Here is a 23,062-nt window from a genome sequence, read left to right as displayed (position 1 = left end):
TAACCATCACAGCATCGACAATATTTTGGTGACATCTTTAGCTGGGAATCAGCTGACCTTTTCCAGGAAATAAACAGTGTCACTGACAGTGATGGATCTGCTTTGCTCACAAGGATGGAAGGGTGTCATCCTTTCAAACGATCCCTCAAGTTTATGTTGCCTGAAAAGGGAAAACTCAACTGACACTGTTTGCAAATAGATCCTTTTCTGGTTCCCAAACATATCAAAATACACTTCAAATGCATTTCATAGCCAGTTTACACCAGCAGTACATACACTGTGGACGTGTCTATTAAGTCAAACCTAGACCGGAGTTCTCAGATAACAGGATACTGCACAAAACGTTTATAGCTGTTACTTATTGATAATGCATGTAAAATCGATAAGTGGTCCCAGCCCTGTTAGACACGCCTCCCAATTACACCATTGGCTCTCTCCTGGTCCCCCAAGGACACTGCAGCAATCTCATGCAGCAGAAAGCAAGAACAGCTTCTCAAACAAAGGCTGATTATTTAACCTGAGCAGACCTACATGTCTAAAGCATATTTCCTTCATCTGACTGGACCTTCTTGTTTGGGCATGTGCATTTTAATAAAGGTGACAGAGAGCTGGCAGACTTAACAAAAATGTGTATTTCACTCCCAAACATGCCAGATTAAGCCTTTTTAAGGTTTGCAACTATATTTTAAATGTATAGAATCTAAATTACAATTTAATTAACGGAAAACCTCCATCCATCCAACTCTCTGGACAGAGTTACAGGGGTCACAAATAACATTTTTTGATAATTACAGTGTGTCATGATAATTTTACTTCTTGAATGTGCCACTGTTTCAATCATCCCAATGTAAATAGGTTCACATTTATTTTGTAACAGTTCACGTCTGAGAGGTTTTAAAAAGTTGGCGAAAACACCAAAAGCAGTTTTGCAAAATTTCATTCATGAACATTCTTGATTTCTCTGCCACCACCACAGTCAGTTGCCAGTATAACAGCCCTTCATCCTGTTTAAAGCGAATCTGTTCTCAGAAAACCGTCTGCATTACACCTGGCAGTGTTAGGAATTGCTCGGTCATTCGGCGATGGCGGGACACAAATCCAAGCAAAGCAGGCTAGCAGGGCTGCCCTGGCTCCCATTGTTAATTCTCCTTATTCAATACACTTTGCCCTTAAACCTCAAACCATTCAGAGGATGCGTAAGACACCACACACAGCAGCCCCTGTAAACCACGCTGTGATGATATGCAGCCCTACTGTAAGCGTTCCACAGTAAGTGTTCCACAGGCCTAGCACTGACTGTACAGTAAGCGTACCCCAGGCCTCAGCTCAGGCCTAGCACTGACTGTACAGTAAGCGTACCCCAGGCCTCAGCTCAGGCCTAGCACTGACTGTACAGTAAGCGTACCCCAGGCCTCAGCTCAGGCCTAGCACTGACTGTACAGTAAGCGTACCCCAGGCCTCAGCTCAGGCCTAGCACTGACTGTACAGTAAGCGTACCCCAGGCCTCAGCTCAGGCCTAGCACTGACTGTACAGTAAGCGTACCCCAGGCCTCAGCACAGGCCTAGCACTGACTGTACAGTCAGCGTACCCCAGGCCTCAGCACAGGCCTAGTACTGACTGTACAGTCAGCATACCCCAGGCCTCAGCTCAGGCCTAGCACTGACTGCACAGTAAGCTTACCCCAGGCCTCAGCACAGGCCTAGTACTGACTGTACAGTAAGCGTACCCCAGGCCTCAGCACAGGCCTAGCACTGACTGTACAGTCAGCATACCCCAGGCCTCAGCACAGGCCTAGTACTGACTGTACAGTAAGCGTACCCCAGGCCTCAGCTCAGGCCTAGCACTGACTGTACAGTAAGCGTACCCCAGGCCTCAGCACAGGCCTAGCACTGACTGTACAGTCAGCGTACCCCAGGCCTCAGCACAGGCCTAGCACTGACTGTACAGTAAGCGTACCCCAGGCCTCAGCACAGGCCTAGCACTGACTGTACAGTAAGCGTTCCCCAGGCCTCAGCTCAGGCCTAGCACTGACTGTACAGTAAGCGTACCCCAGGCCTCAGCACAGGCCTAGCACTGACTGTACAGTAAGCGTACCCCAGGCCTCAGCACAGGCCTAGCGCTGACTGTACAGTAAGCGTACCCCAGGCCTCAGCACAGGCCTAGCGCTGACTGCACAGTAAGCGTACCCCAGGCCTCAGCACAGGCCTAGCACTGACTGCACAGTAAGCGTACCCCAGGCCTCAGCACAGGCCTAGCACTGACTGCACAGTAAGCGTACCCCAGGCCTCAGCACAGGCCTAGCACTGACTGCACAGTAAGCGTACCCCAGGCCTCAGCACAGGCCTAGCACTGACTGTACAGTAAGCGTACCCCAGGCCTCAGCACAGGCCTAGCACTGACTGTACAGTAAGCGTACCCCAGGCCTCAGCACAGGCCTAGCACTGACTGTACAGTAAGCGTACCCCAGGCCTCAGCTCAGGCCTAGCACTGACTGTACAGTAAGCGTACCCCAGGCCTCAGCAACCCTTTTTTTGGGGGGGGGGGGGGGGGGGTGGGTCAGGGAGCAGAGAGCGACAGCATACCTGACATAGAGGGAGCGCTTCTCGCTGGTGCGCAGGGAGCCTGACCCCGAGCTCATGCTGCTGTTCATCATCTGCTCCCTCAGGTCGTGGATCTTGGACTCAAAGCGACTGTACTCTGCAGGGACAGACAGAGAGGGTCGATGTGATACACGTCTGCCAAACATGCCCCCCCATTTTTCATATTCTGTGGTTGCCTCTCCTGTGCATAGCAGGCTCATATGAGCACCTGGCTACATCTAGTCATTTGTTCTGCTTGAGCAAACAGATGGAGGTTCATCAAATATCCACAGCAAAACTGATCCTAACGTGCATACTGTCTTCTATGGGGATTTTCCATTAGGAAGTCACAGTAAAAAGATATTATACTGTGCAAAGAACTAGCTTGTTAAACAATCTTTCTTTAATTAGGCGTGCTATTTCTATCCTAAAGTGTCACGACTAACCAGAGGAGCGGGTAACGAACCCCAAAGCTATACTATAGCAGGAAATATTAACCCCCCCCCCCCCCAAATAAGCACTGCACACCAAAAATGCCAGGCAACATTTTCTGAATTTGAATCAAGGACAAAATACCAAATGGAGAACAAAACATAATCATATAATATGGGAAGTTAGAAAATGTAAATAAACTCACTTCTTTGTAATGCAGTTTAGTTACATTGTAAAGGCTATTTCCTTTCATCAAGGGGAAAAACATTTAAATCGCTACAAGCAAGGGGATATTTGCAATGCATCCTTTAATCTGAAGATTCCACATAAATTTCATGATAATCACAAAGCTACTACATCTACGTTTCTTTGGAATGAAAAAATAAAACGGACTAAGAAGAAGCAAGAAGTAATCTGCTGTAAGAAACGCTCGGATTGTAACAGGACAGGCTAGTCGAACCTGTGGCGGGCACTTAAAAACACTGAAAGCAGGCCCAGGGCATGTGTGCAGACCAGCCTCCTGCGACGACGTTTTCCGGAGTCATAAAGGCGCTTAAAGTACAGTCGGCCAACTCGCTAAGGTAAGGTAATCTGACACCACCTGCTTGAAACCAAGGCAACAGCAAGGGCTGCGGGAAATAAATTACACACACAGGGCCACTGAGGCAAAGCAGCCACACAAATGAGGCAAGGAAGGTTGGGGGAGGGGTAGTGACACAATAAAAGGTGCATATTCAGTGACTGCAAGACAGATGGGCAAAATAAATTTTTAACGTTCTAAAAGCACAAACGGACTGTTAGTGGGACATGGCGAAAGCTACCTGACACTGAAAATCCCCCCAGAACAGCAGGGGGCGCCATTACAGGCATTTAACTCTGGCAGGTAGACACAGCGCCATCTGGAGACAGACACGCCGATGAAGGTAATAAAAGTGGCCCCGTGATTGGCTGGTTAATTACATTTACCATCACGGTGAGGGCTGGTCCTTTCCCGCAACCCGGACAGGGAGGGGATAACATGCAGCACGTCGTCCCCAATCCCCCAATGCTGGTGAATTCTAATAACCCATAAAGGGGACGCTGTCAGCTCAGTGACTGAAAAACAGGTCATTCCGCATCTTGCCAAGATGCTCCTCAACCTCATTATTTTTCGTTTCATCGGCTTGGCGGCAATGTTAACTTGCAGTCACTTATGTTTCAATGTCATACTTTTTTACGGAGAACACCAACGTAATAATATGAGCAGGAAGTGCCATTTATCTTAGTATGGACATGAAATCTTACTGCCGTGAACAGCTATGGAAACAGGATCCATAATGACCAACAGTCTTCAGCCCGCTCACTCAAACGAGCACAAAAGGTGGGCAATATATAGAGATGCCAAGAATCAAACCAACTAGGGAGGCGTGAGGCCGCATTGCTAACCACTATGTCACCATGAGAAGGTGTATGGAGACACAAAGAAAGGGAAAACAAGGGGTAGTGAACACAATCTTCAAAAGGATAAGCAGTGGACTTTCTGGTGCAGTGGTTCGCAATACAATACAAAGCATCACCTGGATGATTTGGTTGTAACAGTTTCTATCTATTTATACATCTGTACAGTTTTATGGAAGCAACTCAGATACTGGCTGAGTACTTGGGGATGGCTACAGCCCGTGTCCTTCAACACTAACAGAGCGTGGCACACGATCACCGTGAAGCCAGGCGGAGCTGAGTGTCATGCCCTGACAACTCCCTCAACAAACACTTTCCAACTGTGATGACATCACGCTGGCTGAACTCCACAAACATGTTAACAAAACACAGAAAGAAAACAAAGCAACAGGGAAGAAATTAACTTTATTGTGGCCATTCCTGGGTTTTTAGCCACTTTGTGTTCTTTGTGTCAAATGGCAACACGAGCTCCTTCCACATGGGTTGTTGTGTTTTATTACATGACTGGACATTACAATGTTGAGTCTGGTAGAACTACGATGCAATTAAAAAATCTCTCATCAGAGCAGCAAACTCTCATTGAACAGTACAACAGAACCACGATAGGGGCTTAAGTCTTAAAAATGCCTCTGTTTGGCAGGACAGAAATGCTTCATTGGTCCAACAGTTATAAGACATAAGATTCAGTCCTTAATATTTTACTGTTGGTTCGAAAATGGATGGAAAGAATTCTTCTGCTATGTAACCTAATGATAAACAGTCCCAAAAACTTGTTGAGGTAAGTAGTTAGGCTACTTTTAAACTGGCTACCTAAAACTTCTTAACTGAGCTAACATTTCATCACCATGATGAACTAGTATCATGACCATTTGTCATTACCTGACACAAGAATAGGTGTTTCAATGCAACTAATAATATTTATCACGAAAAGTCTTCAAGAAGTTTTAACTAGGCTTAAGCAGACCAATAGTTTACTGATATTTTAATAGCGAAAAATAATTCACATATAATAAAATGGTATATTAAACAACATAAATGAATTTGGTGTATGGATCAGATCTTGTTCCAGATTCTATTTTAATTACTTGGCTGTCAGCTTGGTGTCTAAAATATTTTTCCTGGGTTAATTTACACATCGCAAAAACAAAACCTACACACACACTGTGCTGTACTTCTGCTTTTGCCCAAGGAAATTCGCAAGATATGTGCTTTTCTATCACACCTACATGCCACTTTACAACTAATACACACCGCCCAAATCCCTGGTCACAGTGGGGGGGGGGGGGGGGGGGGGTTGGCCTCAGTCCTACTCATCACACTAGTGGGAAAACAGCAACAAGAAACAGAGCAGCTATGGGTCAGCCAGAAATAAATAAAACGTAAAACAGCAACAAGCAGCCAGCCAGCCTCCGTCTACTTTCCTTACCAGAGAGCCTTGATAAATACCGATAGCCTGATTGCTGGAAGTCACCATTAATTTAACTTAAGATCAGGTTTTGCTGAAATGTACATTTTTCCCAAAAAAAACAGGACACATTCCATGACCTATTCTATTTGCTATTAGGCTATTCTGTAAATTCACAAAATGATCCATTTATAGCATAAATAATCAATAAGGGTTAGTTGCCCAGATCAGGAACGTAAATGATTTGGTTCACCTGTATTAGACACACAGACAGCAGAGCTCCAGTACATGCAAAACAAACCTGGAAGCTGAACACACACTTTCGTGACAAGGTTCAAGTAGTTTAAGAAGCATTTGCACATTAAATGGAGCCAGAAATGGGAGGTGCGGAGCAGGGGGTAACCTTGCCCTGAAGCATTAAAAAAAGACCCCTGACTTTAAATTTACATTACAGAGTGGAAGGAGAACACCCTCCCCCACCCACCCACATTCATTCAGTACTTTGCTCCAGATCCAAACTTACCGACTTGTTCGTTTGCCGAAATCTCCTCAGAGTGGTGGCCGGTCTCAGTTACCGGCACAGCGGAGGACATGTTGTGACACACAGCGCGTGTTTCCGCATTTTTCTCATATCCACAGACAAATCTTTAACTAAACACTTGCCTTCACCATATCCGACATTGTTGTGCTCCTAATGAACGCCGCTAACCTTCGAGCCTCGCTAACTATCCTTTCCACCAAGGAAAATCATTCAAGATCAACGTCAGAAAGTTAATATCGGACCTCCAAGCGTCCATCCAAAACACACAACGCACAAATTAATCATTTACAACAGTGAATGTGTGGCAGCGGATTCAACAGGAAAAGGACCACAAGGTCAGCCACTATGCTACCTTAATAATTAATATTCAGAGATGATAAATATTACTGTAAGCTTGGTGATTAACTGGGTATTAATGGATTTCTAAGCTCATTGCAAACCTGAATGTGTGTTTCATGCAATGCTCCATGGCATTGGCTACTACTGTACTTGAGGGAAAAGTTTCCAAAGCACATAGAAAGTGTGCTGTCGCACTCCAGGAACAAGGCGGCCGCAGATGAATGCTGTTACAATGAGTGTACAAAGGTTACACTGACGCATATGGTTATTATAACCTGACTGACATTTCTATGGGGAAAACCCAGTCTCGGGGGGGGGGGGGGGAATCAAACTAAATATAAATACAAATATAATATTAGATCCTCGTTTTAACCTGAGGCTAAATTATTACCAAAATCTTTGCCAAATACAGAGCACAGTTACCAATCCGCCCAACCAGACATACTGCATATAAACCAGCAAAAGGATTTACAGTACGTCACAGGATCCCCCATTTGACTAAAAAAAAAGTTTAACAATGAGTTCCTACTGCCCTGACTTGTACCAACCAGTACAAGCAGAAAATGAGGCAGGACACGCTTTCTTCACCAACAGCTGCATGCAGTTATCGTGACTCAAGCTAAAAAAAAAAAGTGAAATCGCTTCATTGAATCGGATCGTCGGATAAATGCGATCGACTCTCGTCTGCCGTAGCCTCGCAAAACAATCCCGATTCACTACTCGATAACTAGTTTGCGAACTAGTTTAACCTCACCTAGCTAGCTGAATGCGATAATGCTGTACCTGAGTTATCAAGATTTTACTTTAACCGCGTTATGCCACATGTATAGAAAATCACGTCCTTATGCATACTAAAAACTATTTATTTGCTTTTTGTGATAGGAAAGTGCATCTTACCAATAGCGCGGTCGCTGAACTGATAAGTCCTCGGCCAGCGGCAGAAACCCGAAGAGACTGCTGAAAACCCGGGAGGCTGGCGGGCGAGGCGCTCATCGGAGCCCCGTCCTCAGATTACAGCCCGGAAAAGTGAGTCCCGAAGGAGGGCGCTCTGCGATCTCCGGCCGATGTCTGCTTTACGCTGCAAATCGCAGCCCTCTGTTATCTATCCGATCATGTGGGCCCGAAGAGCAGCCCGGGCGCCTCGGTCAGGTACACACACCCCCATCCCCCAGCAGTTTGAAAAAGGCTCCTTCTTTCCTCTCCCGCTCCCACTCCCACTCGCTCCAGGGACGCCGCCGCCGCCCCTCCCGCTCGCTCGCTCTCCGGCGTCCCCTTTTGTCCTGCTTAGCGACTATCTGTTGACGTACAAACTCGCAGGGGAATTATCAAAAAAATACCCCCACCCGCCATCAAACAGCAGCAGCACTACTACCACCCCCACCTCCCGCTGTGGGATTGCGGCGACACACAAAAGTCCGAAAAACCGGTTTGTTAAAAAAAAAAAAAAAGAGAGTGGCTCTCGCGGGGGATCCATTCAGGAACCAGCCAATCAGCGGCGCCGCCGCGAGGGCTCATTTGCATTGGAGAACAGTCCGCAGATAAAAAGTAAATTTGGAGAGCTACCTGCCTTAAAGGGAAAGCTGTCAGCAGCCTGTAATTCGGCTTATAAACTGTACTTTCACTTTTACCATTAATTGGTATAGTATTCATAAATCAGGTCAAATTTAAAGAGTTACACTTACCTTCAATATTACAACCATATTTAGCATTTGTTTGAATCTTTTCCCCATTGGTTTTTAAACAGGAATTACAGTAAATTGGTTTACAAGTCATCATTAATCAGCAGTATAGCATAGTCAGGAAGGATATACTTTTATAACCAATCAGTTCGTAACAGTGAAAATCGTGATGACAGGAGGCTGTCCTCTTGGCATCCTACCTTCAGGTCGGAACTGAGCGATGATGGTGACGGTCTGTCCAGCCCGCTTCAGTGCAGCTGCGGCCTGCTCGTGTGTGGCATTCCGCAGATTCACGCCGTTCACCTGAGAGAGCAAGGCAACCTTCAGCAGCTGTGGCCCCCTCCATTGATTGGCTGGCACATCACTTACACTTTAGTGTAATATGTCACAGTGTAGATAGGCTGAAAGCTGTACTTTTAATTGCCCATATTACAAGATAAATAAAAGTAAGTGAAATGGCTGACATGGCAGAAGAATATTCTGCTCTGTTTTTATTTTGCTATTAAGTTTTATCCATACAGCAACATACATACTGCAGGGAATCCCAAGAAGCAGAGGGGACTAAGCAGGACACACACACACACACACACACACACACACACATTCGTAATCATATCGTTCTGGGGACTGTCCATTCATTTCTATTGGAAAAACCCTAATCCCAACAATGACAACTTTAACCCCTACCCAGCTCTAACCTTAACCATAAGTAACCAAACAAAATACAAGACTTTTGACATTTTTAATTTTATATATATATATATTACAAACACATATATGTTACATGGGCCTCATACACATATACAAACATATAAAAGGAGCTCTGAGCTGCAGGAGGTGCTGTTACTCACAGACAGGATCCGGTCTCCTCTCCTCAGCTCCCCGCTCAGGTCGGCAGGGCCTCCTGCCAGGATGAAGGAGACGAAGATGCCCTCGCCATCCTCGCCGCCCACGATGTTAAAGCCCAGGCCTGTGGAGCCCTTGTGCAGCACAATCTTCCGCGGCTCCCTGTGGGAGGGAGAGGCAGCGTCAATATGTTGTACACAGTGTCAGTGTGCAGCACAGAGTGTCAGTGTGTAGCACAGAGTGTCAGTGTGCAGCACAGAGTGTCAGTGTGCAGCACAGAGTGTCAGTGTGTAGCACAGAGTGTCAGTGTGCAGCACAGAGTGTCAGTGTGCTGTACACAGTGTCAATGTGCTGCGTACCATGTCATTGTGCAGTACCGAGTGTCAGTGTTCTGTACAGGGTGTCAGTGTTTTGTACACAGTGTCATTGTGCAGTACCGAGTGTCATTGTGCTGTACAGGGTGTCAGTGTTTTGTACACAGTGTCATTGTGCTGTACAGAGTGTCAGCATGCTGTGCACAAGATCAGTGTGCTGCACGGTGGCTGGAAAGCAAGTACACAGCCACAGGAACATAGGAGTGTCCCAAACATGCAATGTGCACATTTTACACAATCAGTCTTCCAGCTACTTATCCCACCCCAGGCAGCACAGGGTCCTGGATGGAATGTTAGTCAGCCTATCACAGGGCAGAATCACACACTGTAGACAATATATGGCTAATCATATAACTGTACACACACACACACACACACACACACAGGCATGGAGGTGTGAGGCACAGCTGCTACCCACTGAGAAACTTTCTGAATATAATAGTACCAGTTATATTATCCATCCATATTCTAAATGCCTATACAGGACAGGGTCACGGGTTCGAATATTAGTTACATTTTCAAGCAAATATTAAAAGACTGTTATAAAATCTTAATGTACTGTAAGTACAGATGTGTTAGACGAACTGAACATTATCTACAGTATATATCTAATGGGATGTATGATATTCCTGCTTGGGGGATGGGAAGCGGGAGCTGGAGCCGACGGCTCCTATGAGGAGCGGATCCCAGCTGCCATGCGGAATAAATGCAGCTGAAAGGGTCTCTTCTATTCCGCAAGCAGACCACCTTCAATTTCACCAAATCTATAAAGCTTTAACGTTGCAAATATTTACAAATAGGCATAATAAAGGAAATATTCAAACTGAAGGTGATGAAATATATGACACTGACATCAGCATAGAGGCATTATGCAGCTGCTGCGCTTTTCCATGGTGCCGACGCTGCCGGCAGCCGGTCTGACCTCCACCTCGGGCTCTGCTGGGTCTCGCTCCCACCTGCTGCAGCCCTTCAGCCAGAAAGCGGCCTTGTCTGTGCCAGATCAGGGCCCTGCATAAGCCGGACCGCCCCCGTCCTGCACGCAGACCCCCATCACCTCCCTGCAGATTACTGCAGTGGCTCTCTATACGCCTCCGTGCATGAACATGCACTATTATCCCATTCTGCTCTTCGGTGTGTCTGTCACACATTCACATTTGCATTTCACATATTACGCAGACGTTTTAGTCCAATGTTTTGGACATGTGAGGCAAATAGCATATTAGAAACATGCTGTCAAGGACTCGACTAGGTATTAGTGTAGCCAGGCTGAGCTTCCAGTGAATGCCCAGGTACAGGTGTGAACAGTACTGAAGCAGGAGCTACTCCCCCAGGCCCCTGCTCCCCCAGGCCCCTGCTCCTTCATGCCCCTGCTCCCCCAGGCCCCTGCTCCTTCATGCCCCTGCTCCCCCAGGCCCCTGCTCCCCCAGGCCCCTACTCCCCCAGGCCCCTGCTCCTTCATGCCCCTGCTCCCCCAGGCCCCTGCTCCTTCATGCCCCTGCTCCTTCATGCCCCTGCTCCCCCAGGCCCCTGCTCCTTCATGCCCCTGCTCCTTCATGCCCCTGCTCCTTCAGGCCCCTGCTCCTTCAGGCCCCTGCTCCCCAGATGCTGCGTGTCACTTAACCAAGTAGCTACGCCCAGTGAGATGATCTGGCTTAAAGGCACTGGGGGGCAGGCAAAGCCCAGCAGCCTGGTGTATGTGACGTGTCTGTCAGCAAACAGGTGTGAGAATAAAAGCCGTCCCAAGCAGAGGGAAAGCATACAGTAATTACTCGTCATATGCATATTATGTACAGTTAATGGAGGAAGCAGTAAGATGGCAATCTGACCCAGTAATGACCGACATACTCTACTGGATTGGTGTTATTGCAACATTAGGATTTTGTTTATTTCTCTTAGACTATGTAACTTCACATACACTTACTTGGCTTGTGTTTTCAAAGAACACTGATAGATACAAGCTTTCATTGTAAGTCATTCTGTAACCGGCTATTTTTCCGATGACATTTCATAGCTGCTTATCCGTTTATCTTCAAGGTCACGGGGAAGCCTGTCCCAGACAGCAAAGGGCATGAAATCCCGCTGGCACGAGCCAACAGGACCAGCTACACAGCCACCATGCCTCCTAATTACCTTCTATGATATGTTATAACAGATACACATGACCCTCTGCCGGATAAGCCGCTGAAACACGGATTGATGATACACACATATAAATATGTAATTTATGCAACACTTGAGCTTCCTGTGCCAGAGAAGCCATGGATACATTCCAGTGTAGGTTTGTGTGTGAATGTGAGCATTTGTCTGGTTCGTGTACGTTTCTATTGGAGATAATATGTGATCCCTGGGGATCGTGCGGCGGACAATTAGACCTTCCAGAAAAAGCTCCCCAGTCATTACCTAAGACATGGTTACTGCCTCCTGCTGGCGTACTGAAGAAGCTCGGCCTTATCTGTGACCTGCCGCAGGGACGTAAACACTGGCAGGTCTCTGATGGGAAGGTGGCGCTTCACATGCAACCCGTCTCCTCGCAAGTAAATAGTTAATAGCCTCGCCTTTTAGTATTGATTTGTTCCCTCGGCTCTTATGGTGTCGTGGGAGTGTTTTCTGCCCTGTGCCGCGGCAGATGCAGTTAAGATTTCTGGGTAATCAGGCGGAATAGCGGCCCCATTCCGGTCACGTGACTGTGCCCGTGGCGGCTCGGACTGCAAAGGGGCAGGAAGCCAGCAAGTCCACATCCCTGGGGAAACTCGGCTCTTGTGCAAACTGTAACCCCGTCAGGGATGTATCTACACAGGGGTGATATGTGACCTGAGCGACTCCCATAAATGGTCTGGCTCTACCGAGGGACAAAGCGAGAGGCCATGTGCTGTGTAAACCAGCCCCGGGATGACGGCATCTGTCGGGAAAACAATGTAACAGGAGAACACTCCGGGGAAGTGACCCTTACGGCCTGCACTCCCAGGGACACGCTTCAGCTGACAGCCGTCCAGCAAAATGTCCCCGTTCCACTCAGGTGACAGATGGTGCTATTTCAGCCACTTACAAGAAACTAACATTAAACTGGGCAAAACAAGCGTTTAATCACTAATACCCCGGTGTTCCGCTGTGCCCTACTTCCCGGGCTCCTTATTAACACGTCCTTCCTGGGTAAAAACAGCTGCACCCTTCTGAACAGTTACTTTTTTGCAAAGTACAAGAGGGTAAGAAATGCAGGGATCTACCATCCGTACAGCCACAGCTGTAAGACGTTTTGCTCTTCGTTCTCCTTTCAGCCTGGGTTTGAGACACCACTATGTTATTCTTTAATTTGCCCACCGCGCCGGTATGTTGATTCTCTCAGTGGATAAGAATGTAAGCGCAGAGGCAACAAAAGGGCAGCCCTCCCCCACGTAAATGGCTAACCTTGTTGGGGGCAATGTTTTTCTTTGCATATGGGAATGCTTGTGTGATCCCTGGGACGATAGCTTTGTCTTGGGATCTGCTAGAGAGAGTGGTACCAGGCTGCTGGCCCTGCCCACTGTGACATCATAAACGGGCGACAGAGGTGGAGACGGGGCAGGCGTAGGATGCCGAGAGCAGCTGATGTGAGGCTTCAAAGGCTGCTGGGATTCTTCATGCAATTTTTAAAAAATATTTGATTGGTTATGTAAGTGTGGTCTAAAATCTTCCCTTCCGAGTCTGAAAAGCCTGGCCTGATCACCAGGCGCTCCACTTTCTGCTCAGAAGCAAACTTTCCATAAAGTACACAGACTGTAGCAAGCTTAAATTATGATGCCTGTCTTTACAGTTCAGTGGGGAATGTGCTCTATTTGTTCTTCTTACTATTGAAATTCTCACATTTTACATCATAGCAAATCTGTTTTTTTTTTTTGTTATAGCAAAAATAGTTTGTTCTTTTCTATAAAAAGATAATACAGCAATAATATAGCAGCACAGCAAAAATCCCACATAGCCTTTCATGAATAGCTGATGGACAATCGCATCAATAAAAAAACAAAACATATACTGATCTCTGATTTGGTGAAACGCTGCATGTGACAATGGACATGTGGGCCGGATGCCGACAAACCTGGAGCTAACAACGAATGGAGCTGTAGGGCGAGCAGTTTTGTCATTTCAAGAATCTGCCAAGAACAGAGAAGAGCAATGCAGGCAGAGCGAAACGTCCTGCGACGAAAGCTGGGCAGCAGCAGCCTGGAGCTCAGGGAGAACAAGGACCAAAGACCCAGGGCGATGCCTGGCACTGCGGGTTCGCACTCTCTCGAAAGGTCGCCTCTTCAAATTGGTCAAAGTGGTTGCCGTAGTGATGTCATAGTTGGGCCCTTAACCGCAGTTCCTCGGGACACTGGCTGCCCCTGCTCTCTGATCCTCACCTGGACGCCGCTTTGTACTAAAGTACCTGCTGCATAAGTAAATGTCAATGAAATTATCATCTCTTTGGCTCTGAGTTCTCGGTTTGCACGGTGACTCCACTTTACGGAACCAAGTGTGATGGCATCATTCCGATGGTGGCGGGGAGGGGAGGTCGCTCAGGAGCGCCCCCTCATGTCAGATGGAGACAGGTGCCCGCAGGAGTGTGATGGCATCATTCTGATGGTGGCGGGGAGGGGAGGTCGCTCAGGAGCGCCCCCTCATGTCAGATGGAGACTGGTGCCCGCAGGGATTATGCCGGAATCATCTGTCGCCATTGCTGTGTGTGAAACAGCCGCGTTCTGCCGTTTACAGTCAGTCTGCGGCTCTGGCCAACCAGACGCGAGAAACGGTGCTTTGAATATCAAGCTGCCAATGCGGGCGCTGTGCTGCCTGACGTCCGGGCGTCAGAACCAGCGTCAGGATGTGTGGATGTCTGCGTGGATGTCTGCGTGGATGTCTGCGTGGATGTCTGCGTGGATGTCAGCGTGGATGTCTGTGTGGTCATGTATATATTATATCATGGGGATTAAATGTCCCCATAATGTGAACCTGTTATTTTCACACTGTGGGAACTATTTTTTCAGTCCCCACAAGGGGAAACTTAATTTAATTAAAATCTGTAACTGCAACCAAAAACACCAAAATATCAAAAGTCTTGTATTTTGTTTGGTCACTTATGGTTATGGCTGGGTAGGGATTAAGGTCGTTATTTTTTGGGATTAGACTTAATCCCAAAAAATAAAATAGAAATGAATGGAAAGTCCCGATACAGATATAAATACAAATGTGTCTGTGTGTATGTGTGTGTGTGTGTCTGTGTGTGTATGTGTGTGTGTCTGTGTGTGTGTGTCTGTGTGTGTGTGTGTATGTGTGTGTGTGTGTGTGTGTCTGTGTGTGTGTGTGTGTATGTGTGTGTGAGAGAGAGAGAGAGAGAGAGAGAGGGGAGGGGCCACGCTGAACAGCATGCGCATGTTATCGCCCCCTAAGCGGCCTCCATCCTGGGATAAATCAGGGAAGCAGGCAGCTGTCCAAAATATCAATGGCAGCAGAAGGACCCAGTAAGTCACAAGGGCACAGGAGAACACAGCCGAGTGACTGTGCCACTGGGGAGCATATGTGCCTGAGGTCTGTGCACGAGAGCGGCATTCCTCTCTGCTGTCCCTGCGGGTCTGAGCGCGAAGACCAAGCCGCCGTGACGGCCGCGCGCACGTACAGCCGCGCGCTGCATTCAGGGCTAACGGGATTCTGGGTCAGGCGAAACGCACATCAGCACACACGACAAACTGCTGCATGTAAACCAACATACCGCGTTTTCCCAAAAATAAGCCCTAGCATGATTCTTCAGGATGCTCGCAGTATAAGCCCCCTACTCCAAAGATAAGCCCTAGTTACTATCCCATGGACTGTATGGTAACTAGAATTAGATGCGATTATATGTAAACAGGAAACAGGAAATAATATTTATTCATTTAATATTTGTATAGATGTATACACAGTAAATCTTTGTTTGTTCACAGTAAATCTAAATGTACCGTTAGATTGTTTACATGGAAAGATACAGTTAGAAGATGACATAATGTCTGTATTTGAATTAATGTGGATTTTTGTTCATGAAAACCGGTAGATGTACTGTAGTTTGTTGTATATGGGAAAATAAGACACCCCCTGAAAATAAGCCCTAACGTCTTTTGGACCAAAAATTAATATTCCCCCAATTTTTTTGGGGAAACACGGTATATGTGTGCTATAGACAGACCACTCATTTTCTTGATAATCTAGAATGGAACGACACGGTCATCTATTTCAGTTCACATACTTCTGACTAAAGCAATTAGGGCCTGCCTGATATTATACCCGGGTGCACAGTGTACAAAAGCACTTGGCCGGGGATCTAATACCTCTCGCGGTTGGTTCTGTTCTCTAACCACAATGCCTTTGGGTTTCGCTGGGCTGCTGCAAAGCAATGACACATACCCACACCGCCCCCAGCCCCACCCCCCATCTCCATTTGCAGAGTCATGTCCTGAGGCCAGAAATCTGTTGCCATGACAACAGTCTAACAGTTACTGGGGGGGGGGGGGGTTTGGGGTGGTGGTTCTCTCTCTGAATGCTCAGTGCACGATGGATTCTTTCTTGTTCGAGGGCATTAATCGCACCTGTATGCATCACAGTCTCGTGCACTGGTAATCACCACTGGCATGCATCACAGTCACGTGCACTGGTAATCACCGTTAGGATTAAGCTCACAGTAAAGTAATGACACTGCGACCGAGATTTACCATTGCACCAGTGCAAGACGCCTGCCTATACTGCTCTGCGAATACTATGATAAAACAGAGTGTCTCCAGGCTAGGATTCATTTAAAAGGCAGAATTGTACATAGGATTCCTCTTTGGCTTGGACCCGGAATATTAGGATCACATTCCTATAGACACACAAAGGCATGGATAAGTACATACACACACACTACACGCACACACAGCATATAAAAATGGGCACATTTCCAGCTGATGATAACTCCAGATGCGTGTCTATATTATATTCAACGGTGTTGCCTGGGGATTCACATGTAGCCAAGACAGCAACAGACACAAACTGTGCAGCGGTGCAGATGTAACGTGTAAATTCATTTCACCACTCGCATTTTCACAGGCCATGGCCCTCATTTTCCAGCTGCTTTCCTGTCTTAGGCCTTTGATTTTGGTGAAACAGCAGCACAGGGGGAGAGTTCAGGCCCAGAGAGTAAAAATCCAGACCAAGGTTTGGTTTCAACCAACCTGTCAAGTGCTCTGTGACTGACTCTTTATACTCAACTGGTTGGTTGAAACAAAACAATGGTCTGGATTTGTACTTTCTGGACCTGAACCTTCCCACCGTTGAGTTAGTTAGCTAGCTAACTGGGCGTGATTCAGGCAGATCTCACACAAGGACCACACCACGCTCAGTGCCGGTGACAACAGGCCTGGAACCCGGGACCGCACACCGGAAGTGTCTCAGGTCACTGGCCTTCGCACGAGCACCAGAAAGCAGAGGAGCCTGAGGAATTCGAGGTTTGGCACGTGCGTGTTGCGTGGGAACATCTCACACGTGTAGGTAAACCAGGCAGTTTCTACGCTTCTGTGACTCAGGTTTCACACTATTTATTATTATTATTAGTATTATTATTATTATTATTATCGTTAGTAGTAGTATTTTTATTATTGTTATTAAGAACAACCTGTGAAGTGAACATAACCCAAACCTCAGCACTCAGAGCCTAAGCTTAACTATTAATGGTATATATGTGTGTGTTTGTATGTGAGTATGTGTGTGTTTCCTCTGCTCGAGAGAAAAAGAAGCATTCTAATGTATAAAATGCCATCAAAATGACTAAATGCCGGAATGACTAAATCTGAGTACGTAATATTTCCGGAGCCTGCTGTCTGAGGAGCGTTCCTGTAAGCCCCATGGCAGTTTGTGGACCGCACCGTGAACAGAGTTCCAAGCCCATAAAGAGGGCTGGACCTATGGCAAGCTGGCGCGGGACTCCGGAAGCAGCAGACAAACAGGCCCTGATCCGCATCTCCCTCCCCCACATTCTCTCTGACCTCAGGCAGCTGGAAATGCAGGTCAGACCAGACTCACAGCTACGTTTCCAAAACCAGCACGAGGCCCGAAGAAGATGATACAGCAAAGCATAGATGCGGGACAGCTGCTAATCAGCGTAATCAGCTGCAGCCGCATAGCGCCACCCGCTCCGTCACGCAGACCAACAGGGCGGGACGTCACCATCGAAGGGCCACTCACCTGGTGAAGTCCTCATCCCCTAGCATGTGCCGCGGCACTGGGGAGTAGCGGGAGGGCGTGATCTGGGGGGGCTGCTGGTACACAGGCTTGGGCTCCATGCCGCCCATGTAGCCCATACTGGGGCTGTGGCTGACGTGGTTATCGACCATGGTGGGAAAGGCTGCAGGGAGGGCGAGGCCAGTAGGGGGAAAGGAGGCAAGATTAAAACAGCGAACGGCAGCGAGACGCTGTGTGCGCAGGGCCCTGGGCTACAGGCTAGGGGGCGCTCTGGGCACCGCAGGATGCAGCTTCTGATCCGTACAACCAGTAAAACACTCAGGGCTGTACCAAGTGCAATACTACCTACCTTGGCTATTTATTGACCTTTTTCGTGCAATTTTTCATTAGTTTAATTTGTATATTTTTCACTAGTGTGCTATACTTATTTTCATATCCATCCGCTAACTTATCATCTTCATACGTTATACCTATTTTCATATAGAAATCGCTGTATGTGGTGCTGTGTACCATCTGTGTAACTGTGTACTGTGCAGTCTGCAATCACGAGCAATTATCTCCGAGATAATAAAACCGTTCTGATGCAGATCCTGAAGTTACGGACTCTCTGCGGGACAGAAATATGCACCCAGCGAACAAAACAGCAAGCAGAGAAGGCGCGACACAGACGGGCAGTGCCCGTGACTGCATTCCTGGCCGTGCACGACCGCATTCATGGGTGTGGTATGCATGTGCTTGCGTAACGTGGTTGTGTGGAAGTGTGTGGCATGAGTGTGAGCGCGTGACCCCGTGCGAGTGCCCCGCGGCCCCCGAGCCGGCCGCCGTGATTCGATACGTACTGCTGGAGTAGTCTGGGGGGGCGTACATGTCGTTGATGTGCACCGGTCCCGGCTTGGCCACTTTCAGGTAGACCATGTCGGAGGTGTTCTTCAGAGCTGCCACCGCCTCCTCGTGTCTCACATCCTGAAGGTTAATGTTGTTGACCTGTCCGTGTAAGATGTGTGATTAAACACCGGATTGGGTAACCATATCCATTTCATCATAATCTACCACAACTCTGGTTAAAGGTTCCGGGAAAGCTGCGGTGACTCGGAGCTGTTTTTACTGGAGCAAGCTGAATTACTTCTCATCGGTATAATACTGCAATGGATCCACACCGTTTTACTGCAATCGAACTATAATGGCAGGTTTATACAGACGCGCGTCTGATCAAACCCGCTGGCGTCACGCACAGCTTTTGCATAGAAGCCATATAACACACGGTGCTTTCCCACAGCCGAGGACTGGTGGTGGTGCGGGGTGTACTGTGGCACTGCAGAGGGTCCGCCTTTCGGGTGCTTTAAACGCTCCGACGCCTGCCGACACTTTCGGAAAATACGGAAAAAAAAAAACGAGGACGCGCCGCAAACACGTGACCGCATGGCGCACACTGATAGGGGAGCGAGGCCGGTAGTCGCGCGGATAATTGCGGGTCACGCGCTCTCCTGTGTTCTGATGCGAGGCCCGCGAGATTGCGACAAATGAAGGTAATTACACTCGCATTTCTCAAAGCTGCCGGCGACATTAGTTCTGTTTGCTCTGTCACTGAAAATGAGTTTACTGCTTTTGAAGCTACCTTCCTATTGTCAATAATTGTGTTAAGCAGCTTGTACCCAATACAAGAAATAATTGCAGTCTTAAGATAATGTCCCCAAAAAATGAAAGCCCTTGCACCATCTCTTCAGGCAAGTTTTAAACTTCTTAATTACGAGAGACATTTTAAGAACAATTATCATTATTATATTTCGTATTATGTCATTATTTCGGTTGATTACACTTCTTCCAATTCCATGGAGACATAATTAAGGCTGTTACCGTGATATTAAAATACGCAAGATGCATTAATATTCAATATATACATTATACTGCAAAAACCCTTTGCAAAAATCTCAAAATGATGCACATTTTTAATATTTTATCCATAGTTGAACCCAAATGATGCATGCACATTTTTAAAATAACATTTTATTCATACCCGAATGGTTATTAAGGGCAAGCTTAGTCTATGCTGTTTTGATGTGTTGACTGCACCATCCAAATTCATTATTTGGAGGAAAAACCTCATACAACAGTAACAAAACCAAAAACAAATCTCTGCTAACTACTAAATCAGCTTTGTGCGATTTCTATTTATGCGGCATGTTTACTCAAACCACTGCTCAGTATGTTTTGCTCAGAAGCCTCAAATGTGCTTTACACTCTACAGAGATACATTATTCTGAGTTGATTAGCTTTGCTCTTGGCAGACGGGCATGGCTGTACTTTTTCTCTCTTATTGCTAGCTCATCTCTCTGCTGTCCTGCACACTCAGCATAAACGGCGCCATGCAGATGACGGGACATGCGGGGTCCAGGCGGGGGAGAGGCGGGGTCCAGGCGGGGGAGAGGCGGGGTCCAGGCGGGGGAGAGGCGGGGTCCAGGCGGGGGAGAGGCGGGGGAGAGGCGGGGTCCAGGCGGGGGAGAGGCGGGGTCCAGGCGGGGGAGAGGCGGGGTCCAGGCGGGGGAGAGGTGGGGGAGAGGCGGGGTCCAGGCGGGGGAGAGGCGGGGTCCAGGCGGGGGAGAGGCGGGGGAGAGGTGGGGGAGAGGCGGGGTCCAGGCGGGGGAGAGGCGGGGGAGAGGCGGGGTCCAGGCGGGGGAGAGGCGGGGGAGAGGCAGGGTCCAGGCGGGGGAGAGGCGGGGTCCAGGCGGGGGAGAGGCAGGGTCCAGGCGGGGGAGAAGCGGGGGAGAGGCGGGGTCCAGGCGGGGGAGAGGCGGAGCTCAGCTCACCGCTAGGAGGCGATCTCCTGTCTGCAGTCGGCCATCCTTCTGGGCAGCCCCTCCGTCGATGATCTTGGTGATGTAGATGCTGTTGTCTCCAGGGATGTGCTGGTTGCCTATTCCCCCCGCGATGCTGAAGCCCAGTCCTGGCGGCAGAAAAGTAGATAAGGCAGTGTTTCCCAACTAGGTCTTTGAGGCCCCACAGACGGTCCACGTTTTTGCTCCCTCCCCTTTTGCTCGAGGGAACTGGAAGGGAGCAAAAACATGCACTGTCTTTGAGTCCTTATTCACTGAGATAAGGTCATGTGATGTGGGACAAATACAGATCACGTGAAAGCAGTGATGTGTTCAGCAGGCAGTGCGCCGGCCTCACCCTTAGGCCCCTTCAGCAGGTTGACCTCCAGGATGCTTTCTGGTGGTGCCTGTCGCCTCCGCACCAGCAGCCTCACCACAGGCCCTGCCTCCTTCAGCGCCTCCACCGCCTGGCTGTGCACCACCTCAGACACATCCACCTCGTTCACCCGCAGGACACAGTCGTTCACCCTGATGATGGGAAAGATGGAGGAGGCGATTCACATCTCACATATATTGACATACAAGTGAGGCAGACAGCACATTGCAAACATACAGCTGTCAAGGCCTAATGCCGGAGTGACTCCTGATGTCGGAGTTCTTACTCTGTAAGTCAGAGGAACTGACACAACCCCGACCTCAGCATTCAAGATGGCTGCGCCCTTTATCAACAGAAGCTGAAGCTGTAGTTACACGCTGTTTATTATCACTTTTGTCTTACTTGTAGCTCATTAAATCGGCCGTGCACACAGTACTGTCCCACTGCTATCTGTGGACGTGTCGCTACAGTGTTTTTATGCACAAAATACCGCATCATGTGTTGTTATCAACTGATATTGCTAACTGTAGCTAACAATTAACTGAGCTAGAACTGGGGCCCATTTCTGAAAGCAGGATTTCTTGCTTAGCCGGATAATTAACGGATTTGAGGCAGTCTGGGCTAAATGTAAGTGAATGAAGATAAATGTCATTTAAACTGGGGCACCTTAAATCCGATAGGTTATCCAGCTAAGCAAGAAATCCTGCTTTTTTGAAACAGGCATCCGACTGGCTATACTGGAACGCGGTTAACTCAGGCATGACGTCAGTCCCAGCTCCGGCTTCCAGCCTCTGGGGTAAATGGAAGGCAGCATACGTGCAGCTAGGCTGCTCTTCCAGTGAATGCCCGGGTACAGACGTGATGACGGCTAACGCAACCGGGAGATGATCTCACTGCCCGTATTATGGATTTTTGAAATGCTGACCATGCAGAAGGGACAATGAACTCAGAAGGGGGGGGGGACAGAAACTGGCCAGCACATTATATCAGTGTCTTATTTCATGCACTGTTGTCCTACACTCCTAACCACAAAATATCCATTGTGAGAACAAAGTGGGGGTTAATTGTCTGGCAGGACGGACTTGGGAATCCCACGAAGCTGTGACAGTGAGTTTTGGGTTGGGCCTCTGAGGAGGGGCCCGGGGCCGCAGGGGCCCGGGGGCGTGGCCACATACCCCAGCCTGCCGTCCATGGCAGCCGCTCCACCTGGAATAATCTTTGTGATGAAGATCCCGGGGTCGTCGGGGATGTGAGGATTGTCGATCCCGCCGGCGATGCTGAATCCGAGGCCGGAGTTACCCTGTGTGGGGGGGGGGGAGCGGTGAAGGGTTAGAACAGGTAATGGATACGGGGGGGGGGGGGGCGACGTACACTGTGACACTGAAATCTGCATGGGACCCCTTCTCAGCCACACACCATGTGTGCTGCTCGCATGATCGTAACAGTAATTATTCTAATAATAGATTGCCTGGGGGGGGGGTCAAGAAATTATTTTTAGTTTTCCCAATATGGCTATTTTGTGTGTTTTCCTGTGTTTTTATTTTTATGGAAAACACCTGTAAAACGGTGCAAAGTGCTTTGGGACATTGATGTGGTTTCTGTGGATGAAATACCTGTTTTTGTGAGACATACAAAGTAATTTTCTGGGGCAGGGGTACAGACTCCTGATCCTGGAATGTCGATATGCAGCAGGTTTTCCATCCTACCTGCTCTCTGATGTACCACACCTGATCTCAGGATGGAAAACCTGCTGGGTACCGGCACTCCGGGATCAGGACTGCCTAGCCCTGTTCTGGTGTGATATTGGTGGGTCAGTGCCCAGATTGAGGAGCCTCTGCAGCTCAAGCCTCAGTATGTAGCACCTTCTGCCACTTTGCGAAAATACAGCCGGACTTAATAGCAAAAATAAAAGAAAAAAACAGCTGTTGACCATTTATGTCAGCAGATCAGAACATGGTGAAGGCTTGGTATTCCACATCATCCTGTACACAGGATATGAGGTAACAATATGTTGTATAATATGAAATAACAGTTAACCTCAATA

General features: G+C 48.0%; 1 protein-coding gene and 1 long non-coding RNA gene across 15 annotated transcripts in view; one reads left to right on the top strand and one right to left on the bottom strand.

Moving 5' to 3' along the window:
* LOC111837980 (disks large homolog 3-like) overlaps nucleotides 1-23,062 on the bottom strand; it is an 88,485-nt gene that overhangs the window by 15,442 nt on the left and 49,981 nt on the right. For 10 of the 14 annotated variants that reach the window (XM_023800478.2, XM_023800486.2, XM_023800487.2 and 7 more), the window contains 8 exons: nucleotides 22,194-22,318; nucleotides 21,001-21,170; nucleotides 20,637-20,773; nucleotides 18,672-18,816; nucleotides 17,836-18,013; nucleotides 9,265-9,421; nucleotides 8,614-8,716; nucleotides 2,584-2,698 (listed from right to left, as the gene is read on the bottom strand). In XM_023800478.2, the coding sequence (XP_023656246.1) occupies nucleotides 2,584-2,698; nucleotides 8,614-8,716; nucleotides 9,265-9,421; nucleotides 17,836-18,013; nucleotides 18,672-18,816; nucleotides 20,637-20,773; nucleotides 21,001-21,170; nucleotides 22,194-22,318 (1,130 nt within the window). The remainder of the gene's footprint in view (nucleotides 1-2,583; nucleotides 2,699-8,613; nucleotides 8,717-9,264; nucleotides 9,422-17,835; nucleotides 18,014-18,671; nucleotides 18,817-20,636; nucleotides 20,774-21,000; nucleotides 21,171-22,193; nucleotides 22,319-23,062) is intronic. The other 4 variants (XM_023800483.2, XM_023800479.2, XM_023800485.2 and 1 more) reach the window with 1 other exon arrangement.
* On the top strand, nucleotides 6,506-8,147 carry LOC140579462 (uncharacterized). Its single transcript, XR_011983478.1, has 2 exons — nucleotides 6,506-6,730; nucleotides 7,617-8,147. It is a non-coding gene; the product is annotated as an uncharacterized lncRNA (long non-coding RNA).

The sequence above is a fragment of the Paramormyrops kingsleyae genome, chromosome 18 (genome assembly GCF_048594095.1).
Source record: "Paramormyrops kingsleyae isolate MSU_618 chromosome 18, PKINGS_0.4, whole genome shotgun sequence".
NCBI lineage: Eukaryota > Metazoa > Chordata > Actinopteri > Osteoglossiformes > Mormyridae > Paramormyrops > Paramormyrops kingsleyae.
Note: the sequence above shows the minus strand (reverse complement) of the source record. Positions and strands in the feature narration are given on the sequence as shown.